At 42.9% G+C, this 22,102-nt stretch overlaps 1 protein-coding gene across 2 annotated transcripts in view; it reads left to right on the top strand.

Moving 5' to 3' along the window:
• Positions 1 to 22,102, top strand: part of IQCA1 (IQ motif containing with AAA domain 1) — a 186,996-nt gene that overhangs the window by 5,994 nt on the left and 158,900 nt on the right. The window contains exons 1-2 of one of the 2 annotated variants that reach the window (XM_019553999.1): positions 9,721 to 9,829; positions 16,441 to 16,768. In XM_019553999.1, the coding sequence (XP_019409544.1) occupies positions 16,454 to 16,768 (315 nt within the window). In that variant the 5' untranslated portion in view covers positions 9,721 to 9,829; positions 16,441 to 16,453. Of the gene's footprint in view, positions 1 to 9,720; positions 9,830 to 16,440; positions 16,769 to 22,102 lie in introns of those variants that run through there. The other variant, XM_019553998.1, reaches the window with a different exon arrangement.

Here is a 22,102-nt window from a genome sequence, read left to right as displayed (position 1 = left end):
CAGCGTATTTTGCATTTCATACAAAAAAAATATTAATGGCACATTATGCTTGCAAAGACAACACTGAAAAGGTAGGAAATGCAACTGCAATGTCTGCATTATGATAAAAACTTTAATTTCATAACCACATACCCTTTTCCCCTAGATCTCCTACCTTATTAAGTGAATAGATAGTTATTCAAAATTCTTCATCCTCCTCATTCTGTGTCCCCTCAAGACTTATTTATAAAACGCCACTTAAATTCCACACCGAATACAAAATTGTTTGTTTGCTCTTGGGCATTCCTATGCTATGCTCCCTATAACATCTGAGTGCTTCACAAATATTATTGTGTTTACTGTCACAAAGCTCTCTAATAATATTTTACAACTGAGAAACAGAGACATAGTCAAAATAATCAAAAACTATGAGACAAAACTTCTTGATTTAATTCCAAGTTTAGAAATATATATGTCTAGTTGTTACAGTCCTTTCTTTGCTTTGCTTCAGTATGTCTTTTGGCATTGCACCTCATCGAAGACATGAACATATTCAAAAGGGTCCTGCAGAGAGCAGCAAAATGACTAGAGGTCTAGAAACCATGATTCCCAAGGGGGGGGGTTGGAGAAACTGGGATTATTTAATTTGAAAAAGGATGACTAAGGAAGGATTTGAAATCCATCTGCAAAAACAGGGAACTCTTATAACAAAAAGGGTGATATAGACTTTTCTCTGTGGCCATAGGGAATGGGACAAGGATTAGTTACCTTAAATGGCAACAAGGAAAATTTAGATTGGACATTAGAAAAAACAGTTCTAACTTTGATGTTGGTTAAGATCTGGAACAAATTATCAAAAGGGAGATTGTAGAATCTTTATTCTTGGAAGTTTAGAAGAGCAGGTTAGACAAACACCGGGCTGGGATAATCTTGCTGGATGACCCCAGAGGTCGCTTCCAAGTCTTTTTTTTCCTATTTTTGTCTCTCCTCTCCCTCCTCTTTTTTTCTACTCTTATCTACCTCCATCCTGACTTCTGCCCACTACTCCTTTTCATTTGCCATCTCTCCTGCCTAGGTGCTCTACTCTCCTTCCTCTGCTTCCTTCCTATCCATTCTCCCCACAACAAGACTCTGAACACTAGCATTGTCTCCTGAAGGTTGTGCAATCAAGACTTATATGAGAAAGCATCAACACAAACAAAGAATGCACAGTCAAATGCTTACTGTATTCATGCAGCTTTGTACAATTAATACATTAATGAATGAGGAAAGCTGATCTATTAGTAATACAAATTAGGCAAGATACCATCTTTATGTCAAGCCCTTCAGCTATGGGGGAAACACACGCTTTGGGCTGTATCTACCACAACTTTTAAAACAACTCAGAGTTAATTGTGTTAGGGCAGGGGTTGGCAACCTTTTGCTGCCATAGCCTAGCCCCTTGCTGTGAACCACAATTCCCCCTACTCCTCACCCCTCCCTCCATGAGCTGAAGAGCTCAAAATATGAGCCCCTGTATTGATAACACTCCTACATGTACTTAACTTCAATCTTGTGAGTATTGAAACAAATGAGAATGCTTACTATAGTAAAATTAAGTAAGTAAGTAAGTATTTGCAAGATCTGATTAGGAAAGCATTCTGCTTACTTAGTTCCAGGAGAAACCAGTGGCAAAAGTGCTAGCAATTGTAGAGAGAAAAATAATTTTATTCAATATTGAAAGTGTAATTCAACAGGAAACAAAGGAAGGTCGAGTACTTAGGATAGTCTGGAGGGCACATACTTGGTGAAGGAACAAACACATTAGAGAATAATACTCTCACAGATAACTGGCCACTCAGGAGTAAGGGTAAACACAGGTATGAAAGCTACAGAGAGGCTGCTGTGGAGGGAACAGGTGGCATGGAACAGCCATGTGCCTCTCAGTTTGCTGTGTCGCCCCAGGCCAGGGTGGACCTTCATGGGCTGCATCCAGCCCATAGGCTATAGGTTGCTGACCCCTATGTTAGGTTTTCAAAGTATTTTTCTGGATTCAGAAAATTACTCAGAATTAGTTGCAAATGTAATTCATTAATAAAGTTGACACCTGTTAGCAGCATCAGCAGGTCAGAATCATGTAGGTACGTTGCTCCTAAGCAGCTGTTGACCTTAGATGGAGTGTCATCTGAATACATGGTATGAGAAAATGTTCCTAGGGAAAATGTTGTTAGTAAGACATTCCTGGACATTGTTGCAAATAAGTGAAATAGCTAGTCTGGTGACTATTAAATTTCTGTTTTAATGAAGATAGTTGTAGAACACTGGCATTTTCAGTGCTTATTTTTTCTACTGGAAGGCAGTAACAGAGCTTTCCTGTTTGTTTTCAGCTAGACTACTGATATTTTATTGGAAACAAAACCCTTTATTTATATTAAGATATGTTGGCAGCTGTTTCTGTGCTGTATTTGAGAAAAAGCTAGATGAGGTTTTCATATGAAATAAAACACTTCCCATTCCAAAAGTAACTAGAGGGAATTTTAAGCAGCAGCTACTAGTGCTTGATATTCTAATACAATAAAGGGCTTACTCTGTCTGTGTGTCTGTCTGTAATGCTTTTGGGCAACTGTGCATGCGCCTCTGAGAGGGCTGGTGATGGTTGGATGTGGGGGCTCCACCTCCTCAAGCAGGGAGGGAGCTGCCACTGCTTAAGGCAGGGAGGCGGGAGCCCTGCTGCTCTGCAGGAAGAGGTGGAGGCTGTGGTGGGAGGACCTGCCACTGCCGCCTCCTCAGGTGGAGGGAAGCCCCACTGCTTCGGGAGGATCTGCAGGCAGAGACAGGAGGAGACAGGAAGTTGGGCAAGGGGGGAGCCGCAGCCACTGCCACCTCCTCAGGTGGAGGCAAGCCCCACTGCTTCGCAGGAGGAGGTGAAGATGGGCAGGGGGGAGGGAGCCACTGCCACCACTGCCTCAGGCAGAGGGAAGCCCCACTGCTCCATGGGAGGATGCGCAGGTAGAGGTGGGAGACTGGGCAGGGGGAGGGAGCCGCAACCACCACCACCTTCTCAAATGGAGGCAAGCCCTGCTGCTCCATAGGAGGAGGCGGAGGCAGAGGTGGGTGGGGAGGAGGGAGCCACCACCGTCTCAAGCAGAGGGAAGCCCCGCTGCTCCACAGGAGGAGGCAGAGGCAAGCCGGGGGGGAGAGAGCCGCTGCCTCAGGCAGAGGGACGCCCTGCGGCTCTGTGGGAGGATGCACAGGCAGAGGCTGGAGGGCGGGTTGGGGAGGGAGCCGCAGCCACTGCTGCCACCTCCTCAGGCAGAGGCAAGTCCTACTGCTCTGTAGGAGGAGGCAGAGGTGTGAGTGTGGTGGGGAGGGCACTGCCACTTCAGTTGAAGGGAAGCCCTGCTGCTCCTCAGGAGGCAGCAGAGGTGAGTGGGCTTGGGGGAGGGAGCTGCTGCTGCTGCCACTGCCACTGCCACTTCGTCAGGCAGAGGGAAGCCCCACTGCTTCATGGGAGGAGGTGGAGTCAGGCAGGGGGAGACAGCCACCATGCTGGAGGCTGGAGGATGAGGTAGTGGCAACAGGAAGGACTGTTTACATGGCTGGCCCCAAAGGGTGAGCAGGGTAGGAGGCATGTACACACTCCCTCAAACATCCCATCATTCATAAGGGGCAATTAGGTAGTATGATCAGATTCACCCAAAAGTTCTAGAAGCATTGGCTGATGAGGTTCTTGATCTATTAAATGATGATTTTCAATAATGTTGGAGCACTAGGGACATTCCAGAGAATTGAAAATAAGTTTGTCAGTTAGTATGCCTGATACTAATGGGATGACCTGAGTACCTAAAGAACTGACAGCCTGAAATCCATCACAGGCAAAAAGATGGAACAGCTGATATGGAACAGGATTAATAAAGACTCAAAGTGGGGGTAATTTATGCTTTTTCTACCTGGGCTTATAAAAAAAAAAAAAATGTTCTCAAATGTCCTTGGTAATGTTTTATCCTATAAGATTACAAATGTTGATGAAGGTAATGGTGTTGACGTAATATAACTAGACTTTTGTAAAGCATCTCTTAGTACCACATAATGTTTTTCTTAGCAAGGTAGGCTGTTACAAAAATCAATACGTACCTATTAAATAGATTTTAAAAATGGCTGACAGGTCACCGAATGAAGTTGCTAATGGAGAACTGTCAACAAGTGGATGCAGTTCTAGTGGTCTCCATTATTTATCATTGACCCCATGCCATTTATCATTTGAAGAAAACAAGATTACTATTCACAGTTTTGCAGATGATGTACAGACTGGGAGAGAGATCTTCAGTAAAATGAAAGTACAACACAAAGTGATCTGGATTGCTTGAAATTCTGTGTATAAAGTACTTTGTGTTTCAATATGGCCAATGTAAGGCTCTAGGAACAAAGAATTTGAATGCAATTCACATTTCTATCTTGAAAAACTGTGATAGAAAAAGGACCTCGGTGTTATATGGATAATCAACAGACCTGAAGTTTTGTTGAAAGGCTAATGAGAACTACCAATGCCTAACCAGAGTAATGTAGACTAAGATTTGAGTCTGTGAATATCTGCATGGTAAACAGAAATCTGCTTGGTGGGCTCTTCAGGCAAGCTGGCAAAGGCATAGCAAGATATAGTACCTGAGAGTTGGTCTTGCACAAATTCAACTAGAAATATCAGATAGGGGAACTGACCACTAGAAACACTTACTAAAAATTGTCATGGATGCTCTTCCACTGGACATTTTAAATAAAGTTGATATTTTTTTTTCTATAAACCGTGATCTTGTTCAAAGAAGGATTAAATTAGGGAAGTCCTGAGAAGTCCAAGTTCTGTGTTATACAGAAATTCACACTAGATGATCAGACCGATTCCTCCTGGCTATAGAATCTATGACTAATAGGCTGTGTGAAGCTTCAGACCGTGATTCAATTCAGTGGAGATTCGGCCCAATTCAGTGGTCGAATCTCCAAATCCCTTTAATCTCTCCGAATCAAATCAGAACCTTCCAAATTGATTCAGAGAGATTCAGAAAGATTCAGAGATTCAGACACAGATACAGCTTTAAATGTGTTGTTGTTTTTTTTTAAAGATACTTTTAGGTAGCAGGCAGCTCGTGAGTGCTGCAGTGCTGGGGTGTCCCACAGAGGCATAGAGGGCTCCCCAGCATGCTCGGCAGCAGACCAGTCCACTTCCAGGTCCTCTGGGGAGCATGCAGGGAGGCCACAGAGCATGTGGAGGCCCCCCCCCACACTGCTGTGGCATGCTTTATGCACCCCAGCATCACAGCAATCATGAGCCGCACTGCCACCTCAAGGTCTGTAGAAAAAAACTTTTAAAGCTGTATCTATGTCCAAATCGCTGATTCTCTGAATCATCATTGACTCTTCAGATTCGGCCAAATCGAACCAGGGACAGTGATCTGAATCAACAAATTGAATCGCTCACCCCGATTCAGGCCAAATCCGAATTGAATAGGGCCCACTTCACACACTCCTACTAATAAATCAGTTCATGGCATCAGGAAAGTTTCAGGTATCAGAAGGTGCACATGCCTATAGAATCTTATATTTTCATAAGGACTGTTTGTTTGTTTTTTTTGCACAGTGACATTTGAAGCCAACATGCTAGTTGAGCACTATTTCCCCTTCCAAGCAGGGAAAGGATACAGAAAGGAGTTAATTCTGTAATGCAGCTCATCATCAGTATTAGTTAATTACATTGTAAGTCAAGGACTCTTGGAGATGTAGCATACTCGGTATGAAAGTTTGCTGTCTATTTCTGGACCCTTTTTGACTAGCCATATGCCATTCATGATTTCCATGTGCATTATTTATACCATATTGGATGTGCCAGATGTGGAGATGCTACTATTGCCTGTGGGGTGGGGGTGTGATACCAGTATCATGCTGCATTGCCGTCACTTCCTATCCTACCACATTCCTGATGCCACAGGTAGCATAAAAAATACGTTTCTTATTTTGCCAGAGAGAGAATACATTTTCTCCTCATTTTGCCTCAAAGCAGAGACCTTCATATGATGCTGAAGCCAGATGAGCTGCAGCCTGATCAATAAAAAGATGCACCTTGGAACATGATAAGTTCAGCATATGGCAATCTCTTCCCCACCTTAATGACTGAAGTTTCTGTTCCTGCCAGTGTATTGAAATTCACCAGCACAATGCCCTTCTGTGAGAGAAGAAGTGTCTTTTTCATCAGTATTGTGAGTTTGGGTAAGAGCAGGTGCTTGAAAGCTACTGAGGTGCAGTGTTACAGCTGGTGCTTAGTGAAGCAGGCTTCCTTGCCTTTGCTGTGGTTTCCCATTACATTTATGCCACAAAATCTTTTATCCTGTGTTTACTCTCTGTTATATTACCAAAGCTTGAAACCAGAGAAGGTGGAAGTGCATGACTGTTTGTGTTAACAATGCCAGTGTGCTGCATTTACTTTTTTCTAGTAATAGTTATAGCCTATCAGGCTTTTACTTCTATTTTGGCTCTTGCTACTAAGTCTCTAAAGCATAATTGGTCAGCATAGAAATATGTAAGGGAGTTCATGTGGTTATACACTGTGTGCCCCATCATCTGAGAATAAATTTTGGAATCATTATAAAATCATTCTGAATTTCAGGAATAAGATGAGCAAGGTTAAACAAAATAAGACCCTTCCCAAAGCAATGGACCAAACTAGATGTGAAAGGTTTAGAACAGCCGAGGCTTGGATGACACTCTTTTAGTCATTTTTTTCCCCCCACTTCCATAAGCTTCTAGATCCCCTGGTTCTTTCTGGTATTGAAAGCAGAAATATTATAAAAAGATTGCTGCTGTTATAATACAGTATGGCCTCATTATAATGAACATCCATGGGACTAGGAGAAAAGCTCACTGAAAGAAGGGTTCACTATAATACAGGACCCTGGCAGGCAATGCATTTACAGCACAATTAGCAAATTAATCATTCCATAAATTGTATTATGCCACATGTTCAACCAATTTATGGCACCATAAACTGGTAAACCAGCCACAACTATGTTTCACATATAATGCATAATTCCACACACATAAATGTAGAACATCTTTTTGGCTGGACTGTATAAGGCCTTAAATTGAACACGTGGCATATGTCTCTCACCAGGCTGTCCCAGGCCAATTGTCAGCATCTGCCCCAGACAGCCCCAAGAACAGGACCAGACCTGGGGCTGCCCAAGGCTAATGCCAGCAATCAGCTGAATGTTGAACCACGGTAGCTCTGGGTTCCAGTTTAAGACTTGGAGTTTCCCCCACAGCCTGATCTGCAGGTCCTGGTTTGGAATGGAAGGAAGTATGATTTTGGGGATGTAGCATAAAAATTCCTTGAATCCAAATCCCACCATTACTTTAACATCTGTCAGGGACCAGAGTTAATCAATTTGCTGTATCATCATAAAGGAAAAAATGGTTCCTGCTGTTAGAATAGTTAGAAGCAAGGGTGTATCATAAACAGTTTGTTATAATGAGGCTGTCCTGTATTTCCAGCCTATACAGCACTGACAATCACCCAAAAATATCTGATCTCATTAGATTACCAGTCCACTATGGCAAACTCTGTGTCTTTGAATAATTCTAACATTCCATTAAAGTTAAGACTGAACAGAGAGAAAGCAGCAGGTTCAGTGGGTACAGTACTGAACAGGGGACTCAGGAAACCTAGGTTCTGAGGCATTTCTTTCCTCATGCCTGAGAGAGGACCCTGCCACTGGGGAGCTACAGTCCCGTCTGTGTACGCATCAACAAACAGACAGCACAGAATGAAAGTTGCAGCCTGCAAAGTCATAACAAAGTAACTGTTGCAGTATACTGTAGACCCAGCTACCTCTTCCTTTTGCTACACTACTGGACACTATATTAACTTCTGGTACAGTACTCATCCTCTTCCTTTTCCCCTCAGAGAGGGCTGCAAATGATAGCCCTTGTATGGCCAAAACTATACTGTAATCCTCCTGCCAGCTCTGCAGCTACAGTTAACTACCAGCACTACTGCTAGTGTACACACACACACACACACACACACGCTTAACTGCAAAGTAGACTATTAGCTGCAGAGTAAAGCATCACCATCTACATGTGCAACACTATTAGGCTGCAGTAAACTCATTTACACCACAGTAAGGTACTACTGTCAGGGACAGTACCATCTTACAGTGGGGTAATAACATGCAATTAAATGCATGTCTAGACACTGATAATGGGTGTAAATTGTGTCCAGTCATTAATTGCATGTGTAGATGCACCCACACACATACAAAAAACTGGGAGCAAATTAGGACGGGCATGGTTAACATTAATCCCTCAAACATGTAAGTTATGCTTGAGGCAGTAAAAGCTGTCCAGAAAAAAAATAACCAGGCTAATTTAAGTTCCATAGAAAAACATCATGTCAATTAATTTTTCCCCCAAAACTTGAAACAGAAGCTTGTTAGACAGAAACGAATTGTCAGGCTTCAAAAAGGGTTCTGGAATAAATGTGTTATATGTTACACTTGGCAATGTTTTCAACAACATTGTTTAGTGAGAGTATAAAATGCACCTTTATGCCCATTTAAAGAAGAAGGTCATATTTTATAGTATAAGCAAATAATTGAAGCTCTAGCTGGAAGAAATTGACATATGGCAAAAATGCTGGATAATTAATGAAGTATTTTTTACTACTACTACCTGGTGTCTCCTTACTCTCTTTGGGAGGAGAGAGACTTCAGCAGACATATTGATCAGGAATGCAGGACCCTGCTCTGTCCCCAGAGCCATAAGAGCTGCCTGCCAGGAAGTTCTATAGGGACTTTGGAATTAAGTCAACATATATGTTCTTCTCATCTGTTACACAGTGTTGCTCATTTTCCCTTGTAATAGTCCTGTGCTGTAGTTGCTATGGCAATTAGCAATACTGCTGTTTATACTGTATGTAGATACAGAGATGAACTAAAAGTCTGAGTCAGTGCATTCCCTGGACTTCATAATCTAGTCTTTTAAGTATGAAAATTATTCTCAAATATGTTAGTTCCTTCATGCTAGCCCTCCAGACGATCCTAAATACTCTACCTTCTTTTGTTTCCTACTGAATTACATTTTCAGTATTTGAACACAATTATTTTTCTCTTTGCAGTTGCCAGCACTTTTTGCAACTGATTCCTCCTGGAACTAAGTATGCAGAATGCTTCCCTAATCGTGCATGTATATATACACACAAGGCCAGATCTTGCAAATACTTACTTACTTTATTTTACCTTCTCATTTGTTTCAATAGCCACAAGATTAAAGTTAAGCGTGTGTAGGAATGTGATCAGTAGTGAGGCCATATTTGTGCTCTTTACTCCAATGGTGTAATTTCTCTTGCTGATGTAAACTTATTCACCAGTCATGGATACGACCTACTACCTAGTAATAAATGAAAGATCAACCTTCATAATAACTCAATGGCAGTTGCTAATGTACAATACAACTCGAATAGATTGCTGCTTAAATGTAGAAGAAAAAAGCCTTACTTTATATAGGATTTTCTTTACTCTCTCCTTTTTTGTAGAACCCTTCTTTGCCCATGTGCCTCTTTCTCCATAAAATAGAGGTCCTTTTAAGCTTAGAGGTGGCTGGAGGAAAAGCTTAACACAGAGGCAAATGTACACCATGAATTAAGAGCCATATGATGCTTGGTTACTGAATAAGATTGGGAGGGTTCAAGAAGCTTCACTGTTCCCCTGTGATCTTTAGACTCTGTTCTGCCTTTCCCTTGCTCTAGTTAACACAAGGATTGCTCCCTCCTTGCACTCTTGGGAACATTAGCCTTCATGCAGGAGGAGAGGAGATTGTAGAAACTAAGGTACAGTGCAGTGAATGGGCTCCTTTTATGTGCCTATAAGGCCAAGAGGAGACTGTGCCTCACTAAAGCACACTAGTTCCTGGGGCTCTGTTGAGACGCAGCGGTTCAGACATACCCTGGAGTAGGGATAAGGCAATCAGGTAAACTTGAACCCAGGGGTGGGCAATTATTTCAGGTGGAGGGCTGCTTACTGAGTTTTGACAAGCCATCAAGGGCTGCATGACAGGCAGCCAGGGGCAGATAACTATTTAATTTTCTACATTTTTTAGGGGCCCTGTGGACCAGATAAAACGGCCTGGTGGGCCGCATTTTGCCTACCGCTGGTCTAGCCATAGACCAGCTCCTCTTTAGTAACTGATTATTTTCTCAACTGTGGTTAGATTTTAGAAACAAATGGCTGTATTTCCACCTATTTTCTCAAAGTAATCTAAGATACGAATCACAAACACATCACTCTTCCTCCAGCAATGTCTGAATGTCTGCCATTCTGGTTAAAGGCCAGTAGGCTGACCACCTCAAAGACTAGAGTGAAATACTCAATGGAGTAAATCAGCCTCCCTGTAGTGGGTTCAATGAAGGTATCAAATTGCACCAGCTGAAGATTTAGCTCTGATTGTTCTGGTTTTGTTTTTAACTCTTCTCTCTTTTCTTCAGTATTTTATAGTTCATTCTGCGTCTCCTGGTATGTTTTTCCTTTTTCACTTTTATTGACATTGATCATTAAAGCTGGAAAAAAAAAATCACAAGCATATCATGGTTTGCACATACTTGAAATCAATCTATACCAATGTGCTCATAGTAATTATCTTACATTTATCCGATATCTAACATTTTATGGAGCGAATTATCTCCCTTGTGTTAACATGCCTTAAAGGGTTGGGGGGTTTTTAAGAATCATTCAGAAATATAAAAGAGAACTAAACATTAGCTGTCACAGTGGGGGGGACATTTGGCTTTCTCCAGAGTGTGAAGCGGAGAAAGATAAAGAGAGGTTATTGTAAATTGTAGTGGACAATTGCATAGCCCGTTGCTGTTGCATTGCTGTCTATTGTCAGCTCAGAAACAACCTGCATTTGAAATGTTTTAGCCTGAGGATACCCACTGTTCATAAATCAGCCTTTTAGTTGTGGGGACAGCCCAGAGACCAGACATCCTCAAAGATTTATAACCTTCCTGCTACAGAACTGATTCTGGGTAGACATAGCTAGCAAAGTACAATGCTGTATTGTGTTCTTCTGTGCTAGAATACCCCATGAATCTCATTGGTATACACTCATCCGAGTCCTAAATTCTAAGAAAGTATACAAAACCCCCATTGATCAGTTGGGCAAGCTGTCAGGTCAAAGCTAATGGTGCTCTTGTTTGTGCCAATCTTCCTTACTCTACTGGTCTCATTTTGTTTATCTCTTGCACCTGGGTTAATTGCTGCAATCTACCAATTCAGTTGGTGCAATGGGATGTAAATGAAGTACGAAGAAAGGTGGGGGGGGGAAGATCTGGGTGGGCTATACATACATTCAGAAACGCAAAACCAGCTGCATCCTGCAGACACCCAGGTCAACAAGAACTATATACTTAAAATTAAAAAGGTCTCAATTCAGTAACAGGGCACAGATTATTAATATGTTTGCTGACCAGTCAGATTGAGACACATCTCCACCAATGTCCTAAAGAAATAATAAATACCATTAAGCTACTATGTTCAAGATAGAAGAAATTTCTACATATTGTCTTATCAGCAGCATAGCCTCACTTTTGCTACAAATGCATCATATTATATTCTAACATTATATCATGTTCTAAAATTGGTAGGGCTGCAAGTATAATGTTAATACAGATTCTGACATATACACTTGATGATAACCCTGCAGGTGACAACGGCTTCACAACTTTATCAGATTAAATACAGAAACTACATTCTTGGTACCTACCTATCCCACCAGCAAAGTGTCCTTTCTAAAATGGCTCCGAGACAGATAATTCAATCATATCTTTGTGCTGCTCCCTTACTCTTGTATTTGTTAACATAATCCAATTTATAGATACAAGTGATAGCAACAAGGGCTGGGTTAAGCATATCTAAGGGCCTTATTATACATTAATTTTAGCTCCTGAAGCTCTTAACCCCTGGATTGGCCACACACTGGGTGTATCTACATGTTGCCCTACAGTGACATAGTGACATGCTACGTCATATGCCATGCCTTAATACTTCCAAAAGAAAGTACTAAAGCACAGCGCTGTAGCAATGGTGCCATACGGCAATATGTAGATGCACCCATTAGCACCTAAAAAGTTTTAAGCACACTTTAGGCAGCTTAAAGTTACACCACTCCAGGGCAGGTTTATCTCTGATCCAAGTTACTCAACTCATATGTACCCACTCCGCACAGATGAGCCAACCAAGTTGTAGTCCTCCAGCATCCGAGGATGCAGTGTCTCCTCCCACACCCTCCTGTTCTGTGCTGACAAACTTTCTACCCCTGGAACTCCACTGCTGGGAGGGGGGAGTTTTCTGGCACCAAGCAAACTCCCCCTCCCATTCCCGGGGGTGTCCCACTCCCAGGGGTGCAACCCTGTGCAAACAGTCTGCAAAGCACATGCCTGCTTGTTAGGTCACAGAACATGGACATGTCTAGGAGTGGGATCTAATGGGAGCCGATAAGCTGAGGCTTCCTTCCTGGGAAAGGGGTAGTAGTTAACCCTAAAGTTCCTTCCCTCACTGGTCCCAGCCACTCTGAGAAGCACAACCAACACTCCCTACACCCAGGTTCCAAATCCCAATGTATTATAGCATGACACCTTTAATTTTTTTCCTCTTTCTAATTCTTATTGTATCTTTCAGTGGCTGACTTCCTTCATTTACCACCCTTCCCTCACCACCATTTCCTTTCCACCTTCCATTCTGTTACCTATCCACATCCCAGTGGCGACACATAGGGGATGCACAGGGGTACACGTGCATCCCCTGAGAGTGTGGTGCACTCTTTGACAGCATTGGTGCACCCCCTGACAGGCTGCGCTCCCCGCTTAGGCAGTGGGCAGGGAGAGCAGGCAGGAACTAAAGTGCCCCATCTGCGAGCACCAGCCGGGGAGTGGGAGCGCAGGATGAAGCACTGCGGCCACTTCTGGGAGCCCCACGGCCACTTCCCGGTTGGCGCTTGCAGGTGGGGCACCCTCCTGGTCACTGACTGGTTGCTGGGGGGGCATGTGCACTCCCTGACTAAGGTGGCACCAGTTGCCTATGCCGCATCCCATTAACTCTCCAGCTCCCATATTCATGTTCCTGCCCCCACAACCCATCTCTCACCAGACTCCCATTTACAGCAGGGATAGAAGCCTATCCTGGCTCACCAGCTTTGTAGCAGCAACTCATAGTTGTGCAGGTTGTGGACAGTCAGAGAAAGTTTTTAGTCTTCAGATGCATCTGCTCCAAACTTGAACATAACACTGGCCAATCAACATTTGAGCAGTTCAATGTGCAACTTGTAACAAGGGCCTTTAAGGGTCCTTCTGTTGAATATCTTTGGCTCAAACCCCTATCTCCTGGAATATTCTTGGTTCAAAGCTCTGGGAAATAATAATAAAGCTTCCCTGGTTGCCATTACAGGCATTTTTTCTTTCCACACAAGCACACATGAGTCCTTTGGGAACAAGGACTAGGGGAATCCTTTCAATCTAGAAAGAAAGGGGAGTGCAAATAAAAAACCCCATGAAACAACAGTATATACAATTTGTATGCAAGAAGTTGAGCAACCCAAATTAATACACCAACAGTTTGGTCAATACCCTCTCTCTGATAGTAAATATCCAGTTTAGAGAGATCCAGGACCTTTTCCCACTACAAATTCCACTTATTAAAAATCTCACTCACAGGTTGTGGTGGTGTGGCAGGATGCGACCTAGGAGTGCCATGAACTCCCCTAGCACCCCCTACCTACCGTGCCAAATTGGTTTCAGTGCACCCTCACTATCGCCCACCACATCTTTGATGTTGATATAGTAAAAAGGGAGGCTGCCTTTTTACCGTCTTTGGCACGCTGCCCTGAGATATCTCCGTCTGTGCCCTGCCTTCGCTGACACTGTTCACTATAGCCTCTGGGGCCACACGTGGGTCCTTTGGCTCGTCTCTCCCCGTTGCCCGTGCCCTCACGGACACGCTCAGGCTTGTCTCAGCTGTCTGCCTGCGCCCTCATGGGCGCTTCCTGGCTTCCCTCGCGGTCGACACCTGCACTAGGGCCTCTTCCCTGCGCTGTTGCCCGCACTGGGGCCGCTCACCATCCCACAATCAAGGTGCAGGTGGCTGTAGCCATGCCTGGCCCCAGACACCTTTCTCAGGTCTTGCACCCCACTGGGGCTTCTCACCAAGACTCAGGTGGCCGTAGCCGTGCCTGGCCCCCCAGACTCCCTTCTCAGGTCTTGCGCCCCACTGGGGATTCTTGCCTGCACCTGCACTGGGGCTTTTCCCTCACGACACTGCCCACACTGGGGCCGGGGTCAATACCCCCCCAAAACGCAGTGTCCTCTCCGGCGCTGGGTCTCCACGCTACTGTGGAGCCCCTATGAGGCCTCCTCCAACCCCTACAGCCTCACCCAGTCCTCTGGTTTTACACCACTACAAAACAGAAAACTCACACTCCTGTGCTACAACATAAAATTCCAAGCCAACTGGTTATCCATCATTTATCTCCCTACCAGGGTTTCCTCCACCCAGTATCATCAAGCAGACGCTGCTCAGGCCATCAGGCTTCTCTGGTCTGCCTACTCCCAGCAAAGCTCCCTCTTCCTCAACTGCCAGAGGGGAACTACCTTGGTCTCAATCTGGCTTGTTTATATAGGCCAGGCCCTGCCCCCTTCTGGTCAGCTGACCAAACTGCTGTTGCCCCGGCAACCAGCACCTGCCTTTCTAGGAGCAGGGCACTTCAGTGTCCTGTGACAGGTGGCTTCAGTGGTAACCAAAATATTGTGGGATGGCTCTCCTTTGTTGGCCAGCTTCAGTCTTCAGAAAATTACTCTGCCAGGACTGGTTCAGTGATTTCAACTTCACTTCCACCAGTTAGGTTGTCAGAAACACTGTCAAAACAGCTCAGTAATACTAACAGTAAGATGGCCAAGACTTTCTGTAAAACAATCTGCTCTAGACTGCCAAAAGGGCCTTTTCCAGGAGTCAGATCAACCCCTCCATTAGTGATATCTCAAGCAAGCCTCCTGTTTAAATCCTTCACTAAAGCTAGGAAATCTCCTTGTAGGAAATAGAGAACCAAACAGAACCTTTGGACAGAATCCCTACTACCTCATATATACATATATCTAAGTAAAACCTCCAGTTTTGAAGAGCTTAGTCAAGACAGGTAAAAACAGTACTATTTTCCTCATTTTGCATATTTGGAACTGAAGCAAAGAGAGATTAAATAACTTGAATAAGGTAATAAAGTCTATGTAAAAGTTAAGAAATGTAACCAGATCACCTACCTCTCAACCCAGCATCTTAACCACAACAATCATGCTTTCCTTCATTTGAAAACTTTTCTTACCTTTGTCTTCCTGTTTAACTAGTTGTTATACAGGTTTCCCTCGCTTTATGCTGTAACGTGCATTCCTGGAAAACAGCGCATAAATCAAATTCTCGTAAAGGTAACCCACTTTACAACGTAACAAATAGGGATACGTTCCAAGACCTCAACTGTACTGACCCCCAGACCCATTTCTACCACTTTTAGAGGACAGTTTTGGTACTTGCCAACAGCAGACAGTACACACAAGGACAGGGGATGATCGTAATGGGGGTGGAAAATACAGAAACATGTCGCAGACAATAAGCAAGAAGCACAGATCCACACAGGAGACTATATTTTGGTGCGCGTCACTCCCACAACGCAGCACACAAAGCAGCTGTCTGCAGGCTTCCACCAAACCGACTGCATAAGAGTGAATTTACCTCGCATACAACAAATTTTTGGTATAAAAAGGGTCATCGTATAATTCACACGTACAGAATCCACATAAAGTGAGGGAAACCTGTATATCAGCATGTGGGAGACAGAGATACAAACCTTTGTGACAAGGCAGTTCCTTTTACAGTTCAAGATTTCTTACACGACTTAAAGTGGACTTTTTGAAGAGGAATATTCCATTTGTCACAACTTCATCTTACAAACAGCATCAACAGTGGCTTTCTGACGTAGACACCACAAAGGCACATTTAGTTCTGAAGCAGCCATTCTAGAAAGGGTGGTCTGAGAGAGAAGCGTGCTGATACTGCCACGACCAGAGGAACTGCTTGGAAATACAAGCAGTGCCACTGAAAACCTTCAGTTTTACATTAATTAAGCATTATATTTCTAAACTGCTTTACAAGTAGAGTAAAAAAATGAAAAAGCTGTTGTTTATTAAGTACCTCTTTGCCAGTATCCTTCAAAATACATTTGAAATACATGTTTAAAAATCTTTCTGGAAATAAAATACATTGAAAAATCTTTCTGGAAATATCAGGACTTGCGTTTATTTGATATCTAAGCTTCTGGAGTCCTGGACACATTCAACCCCTATGTCTTATGTGGTAATTATTAACTATATCTGAAGCTAAAATATTCTCTTCTCTTTTCTATTAGCACTTACAATAAGATGTGGGCAGAAGCCCAGGAAGGCCTCAACGATCTGCTCCAGACAGAGATAGAAGATAAGTCCCCAAAACCACTGAAAGATCGCCCAGTAGTGTTCCAAATGTTAGCCACTTTCTACGTCAAGTATGTGCAAATCTTCCGTAACTTGGAAACTGCCTATGACCAGATTGTTCATCCACAAAAACGGTTAGTGATTCGGCAAGTCTTGGAAGGAGTAATGGGCCGTATCCTGGAGCTGAAAAATGAAATGGTCGAGTTGGAGAACTCAGAATTCCATTACTTTGATGATATCCTGCAGGATCAGAAACTCTGCCCTGTATGTATATTTTTATCATAAATAGGTTAGAAGTATAGAGTCCTATATTGTAATGTAAATCCATGTAGTTCTGCTGAAGTCAACTACATGAGATGCACTGATATCATCTCATCTAAGGATCTAGGCTAGTGTATATCTGAAAGGTAGTACTAGTAAAATATAAAAGCTAAACTGAGTGTTAGTATAAGTAGCACAGCACCATCTACTTGAATCAAGCTACACCAGCGTAGCTTAGTAGAGGACATGGCTTGTTATATGGCAACTAGTTTATTGCATGATAGGTACTTATGGTACTTCAAAAATATGCAGAATGTATGTGTTCTAGCAGAGACTTTTTGCACTGCAGCAGGCTTCTAAAAGTCAGGCTGCTTAATCAATATCCTCTGTTTCTATGCATCTGTAATAACACTGAGGATGGTGCTCCCCTTCCTTATTTAACTTGTTCATTCTGAGCTAATTTGAAATCAGAATACCACAGTAAGCTTCAGTGAGAGTAATAGCATCACAAATTCATTCATAATTTACTGTAGGATCAAACTGGAGAAGCTGAGCCACTTATGATTGAATGACAGCCAGTTTGAAATCTCACTTTGGTTTGCTTCTTGCCTAAGGTGAATTAGTTTGAGCACTTGCCTCTTTCATGCCATATCCAGATGAGCACAGACATTTGGTTCCCTGGGGACAAGTATCAGCAGCACACCTTGCACCACACCTATTTGTCCCTAGGGAACACCTGTGCCATTCGCACTTTGGCACACAGCAAGTTACCCTGGCAGTGGTAAGGGAGGATGGGAGCAGCATCTGGGATCTTGAGGGCCTCCCAAGGCTGCAGCAGTGGTGATCCTGCTGGGTGGAGCCTGGTTGGCAGCCGCAGCATGGCTCTGGGTGACCCGGCTTCACTTTTCAGCAGTGCACGCTGCCCATGCATGTGCTGCTCCGGGTTTTTTTTCCAGGGGTTTTTTTGACCCCTGGATATCCTAGGTCAAAAAAAGAACCTGGGGAAAAAAACAGAGCAGCACACACATGTGGAGAACATCCTTGCAGTGTGGAGAACACCTGACTGTGAGATACGTGGCACTCCAAACATGTTTGCAGCACCACACACTGCATGGCTGTGCTTATCTGAATGCACCCTCAAAAGGGAAAAATAAAATTGGTTGTGATCCAGTAGTTAATTTTCCAAATTGCCATATATGAAATCTGGGCCATATCTTTAAATGCAAAGCAAGTAGGGGCTAGGCTAGGAGCCCATTTATTTTCTAGGGAAAAGATTTGCCTTCTGCCTTGTTGGAATAATCCATATAAAAACTTTAAAAAAAGCTCTGAAAAACAACCTGACTAAACTTCAACCCAGATGAATATGGTTGTAACACAGAACTTTGCAAGTTCAGGTAATAAAAACTGATTAGAAATAAAGGCCATTCATTTGATAATTCCTTTTCTCTCAGACAGCTCCACCTATTGTCAAAGTTGGGTACTGTTGAGAGTAGCTTTTCTAAAAGAAAAATAGATTTGTAGCTCAAATGAGTACTGATTTCTAGATCTTAGCTTTAATGTAAAATAAATTGCCTAGAGGTATCTTTTTAACTTATTATAACATTCATTTTTAGGTTTAAAAACACTGCAGCTTTAAACTATGTATTCATTTTGTCTTGCAAATCATGTAATGTGTATATTTCAATCTAATCTTTTTTGTGCTACTTTAATTATATGACAACTATTTTAGCCATCAGGCAGAATATTAAAGAATGTGATGACATCACTGCAGTTGATAATTCAAACTACATGATTAAAATTACCATATTTAAAAAGATTAATGTATTTTCATGACTTCTAAGTCCACTAAGGGGAAAGAGTTTGAAAATCTGAAATATAAAATATTTAACATCCAGTGTTAAAAAAAAAAAAAAAAAAAAAAATCAGGATAAATTCTTGACTCTGTTCCAGATGTTATCACTAAGGTATAACTGACAAGTAAAAGGTACCACTGAGACTCCCAAGATATTTTTTTTAAATCTGTTCTTATCAGTGAATGCAACATAACTTCTATTATATCATCTGTAGCAACACTGGTTTCCATAGAAAGTTGTGCTAATTGCTCATAAAATGACTCCAGTTCCTTAAGTGACCTGTTCAGAGGTAACTTCATGCAGTGGCCCTTATTTTCACTAGTGGTGAAGGGCCTGAAACTCAATATACCAATAGCAATAGTGGGCAGTACAGAGTTTCAAAATTGTGGGCATCTTCTGTTGTATGTATAATGCCAAAAAGAAGCTGGTGTTATTATTTCTTTGCCACTCAGAATTCAGGCATTATATTTCTCCCATCCTTTGCATCACCTTTTATAATTTAACTTCAAACATGTGCTCTGCCTGTCTCTGGAACTTGTAATGGGTACTTTTAAATGCATTTATATTAACAACTTCTCTGATGTTTCATAATGTTGTGTGCTACATAGTGATTCAGAATGAAAAGAAGGATTTACTCTTTGCTTCTTAATGCTCTTAATTCCTCCTTAAACTGTGCAGAAATTTTCCAGAGTGTTTTATAATTTACTAGAAGGTGTCTTACAACCTTGAAATATGTGAACATTCTCAGTGGTAGCTTTTGAATAACAGCATAAACATAGCGTGTACATCTCATTTCATGTTTTAACAACCAAAAATTTTGCTGAAGCAGAAATTGTCTTCTGAACCTGTTGTATGGAGAGGCTTATCTCACCAATTCTAGGGCCCTCAGTACAGAAGTCTGCTTATGGACTTGAAAACAGTAGAGCATACGTTTCCCTTCTGTGGAAAAAAAGCATAAATGAGACACTCATGTAAGAACATCTGTAGATAACCAAGAGGACAGCTTGAAACAGCAGGTCGAATGCCAGTCAAAAATTAAGATGTTGGAAGGAGCAGAGAGCAGTAACAGTCAGAAAACATCCCAGCCTCTGTATAGGCAATGATGTAACAGATAAACTTTGTGCCATGACTTAAGCCCAGCTTATAGCCTTCCCTTATGTAGATCCCCACTGCTGCAGTGGGAAAGCACAAGTTCCCAGAAATGCAATCAATGTGATTACTGTTAACATTCAACAGGCTGTTATTTTACAGAAACAGCTTTCAGTGGTGACTGAGCCTTTCATATATTTTTTTTGCTAGAGTTCATGAGGTACAGAATCGTACAGTATATCCAGAAGCACGTCCAGGATTTTGTAAAATGGGATGCAGGAACTGCATCAGTGCTGCAGGTGTAGAGCAGCCTCCCACTCCCAGCTCCCCCCACCCCACCCCAGGGTGGGCAGAACCCACTGCAAGAGCAGCAGCAGCAGCTGAGGTCTTTTTTTAAAGTCTCTTAAATCAGATAATAATCTTCCCTCCCACTTCCTTACCCTCCGTGTTCTTCTTCCCTGCAATTTCTCATGTCCCCTGCCCCCTGCTGCAATTGTCCCCAGCTGACCTGGAGGCTTGGGGGAGCTCCAGAGCCTACTCCAGCTGGGCTAAGAGACAGTCTCAGCCAGAGACAGCAGAAGCGGTGGCAAAAGGATGGGGGGAGTACTTAGCTGATTTGGGGACTTAAGAAATCCCTGGCTGCTGTTCCTGTGTCATCATTAACTGAAAGGCTACTATACCACCTCTGGATCCACCCCAGAGTATTTCCCTGTTATTTTGAGCTAGGCAGTGGTATTCTTTTTGTCAGATTCAGTGCTTTCCTGCTTGTGTTCCCTATGGTTACCTCTCCTTAAAGTGACAATGAAGCTTCTATAGAAACAAAAGCAACAATCTGATTGCTTTAAATACTTTAGCTATTCCTTCAGTAAAATCTTTGGTAGTGGAACCATTTTCATCCAGGTCTAGTAGGAGTTCAAGAAAGACACATTTAACTTTTTTTTAGCATTATGCTTGCCATGAAAGACTGCTGCTAACCGTGTACCCTTAAAGAGCTGTATCTATCCTAAGCATGTCCCTAACATGGTTTAAGCCATTCTGTAGTGCCTTTGTTTCCATTTATTCAAAGATCTTTTGGGCTTCATTTCCTCTGCATCTGACTAAGGCCATGGATAGGTGTTACATGTCTAGCAAAAAATACACCCTTTTAGTTAAGTAAAAAGCAAAGCTGTTCAAGTGGGATTTTTTTGTGGAAAAAGCAGGGTGGTTCCACAAAGAACCTCTTTACAACAGCAACTTCTCAGCAGCACAGGGATTTCCAGCACCACATGTAACACCTGTCTGGTTATGTGGAGCATCACTGGATGTACCTTGGTCCTCTGGCACCCCAGGAGGCTGTGCTCTGTGTCCCTGCCATGGCTCCAGAGACTTTGTGATTCACATCAGACTCTGCTACCCTAAGGAAGTGAAGCCTGGCCCACAAATAGCCATGTTTTTCCCCTGCTGTGCATTGTTCACCTTGTCTCTCTTCATGAAAGTCCTTCATGCCGAACAAGTGGAGCAGGAATCTGCCACTGAGACCCTTCTGCCATGCCAAAAACACTGATTTCTGCTGAATCATCATCTCTGGCATTATTTACAAGCCAGGCTGCAGGGAAGGCAGCGAGCAGGGGGGTTTCTTTTACAGGTCTTGAACCAGGAAAACTTTCTGTAAGGCAAATATGGTAGATGGTACAGTACAGAAACCAACAAGACACTACAGAAACCAAGCAAGCATCCGTGGGGGATTGAGTTTATGTCCAAGTCCTTCTTTTTACAAATGGCAGATGTGATGGCCAGAGTGAAAGGGAGGCTCCTCGGCACTTCTTCTGAAACAGAGGCAACACTGGAGCCTTGCAGGACTGTAACATAACCTGTGTGTGCTTAGTGTTGAGATTGGCTGCTGTAATTCATAAAGACCATGGTGGAGACCAAAAGGAATCCATGAAGCCCACCTCCTGAAGTAGAGCCAGTATTAGAGCCCTTCCCTGCTGCCAGTCTCTGCTCTGTGGCTTTGGCAGCCCAGTACCGAAGACTGAGCAAGGAGTCTTTGGTGGGTATGGTTCCATGGGCAGCCAGCTAATCAGTTTTTTTTTCTGGACTGGGTTGTCCTCGGGAACCTCCAGAGACAAGGGCCCCTGCAAAGCATGCTAGGATCTCTTCACACCAGACTCATGGATGAGGAGCATCAATTGTGTGGGCTCTTGCAATGCTTTGAAGCACTCCAGACAAAAGGGCACTTGAATGCCTGTACACACATTTCTTGCCATGTTTTCATGGGTGGTGCAGATCGTAGCCAAGGAGAATGGCTTCTTTCATCTTCCAGAATCAGTGTATAATGCTGCAGGAATATAATCAGTGGAAATGTGAGCCAGTTAGACTTTTTAGTATGTAGATGAATAAAGACAGGAATATTCAA

This window comes from Crocodylus porosus, unplaced genomic scaffold (assembly GCF_001723895.1).
Source record: "Crocodylus porosus isolate Cpor-Errol unplaced genomic scaffold, CroPor_comp1, whole genome shotgun sequence".
Taxonomy (NCBI): Eukaryota; Metazoa; Chordata; order Crocodylia; family Crocodylidae; genus Crocodylus; species Crocodylus porosus.
This window is presented reverse-complemented; position numbering and strand designations above follow the sequence as displayed.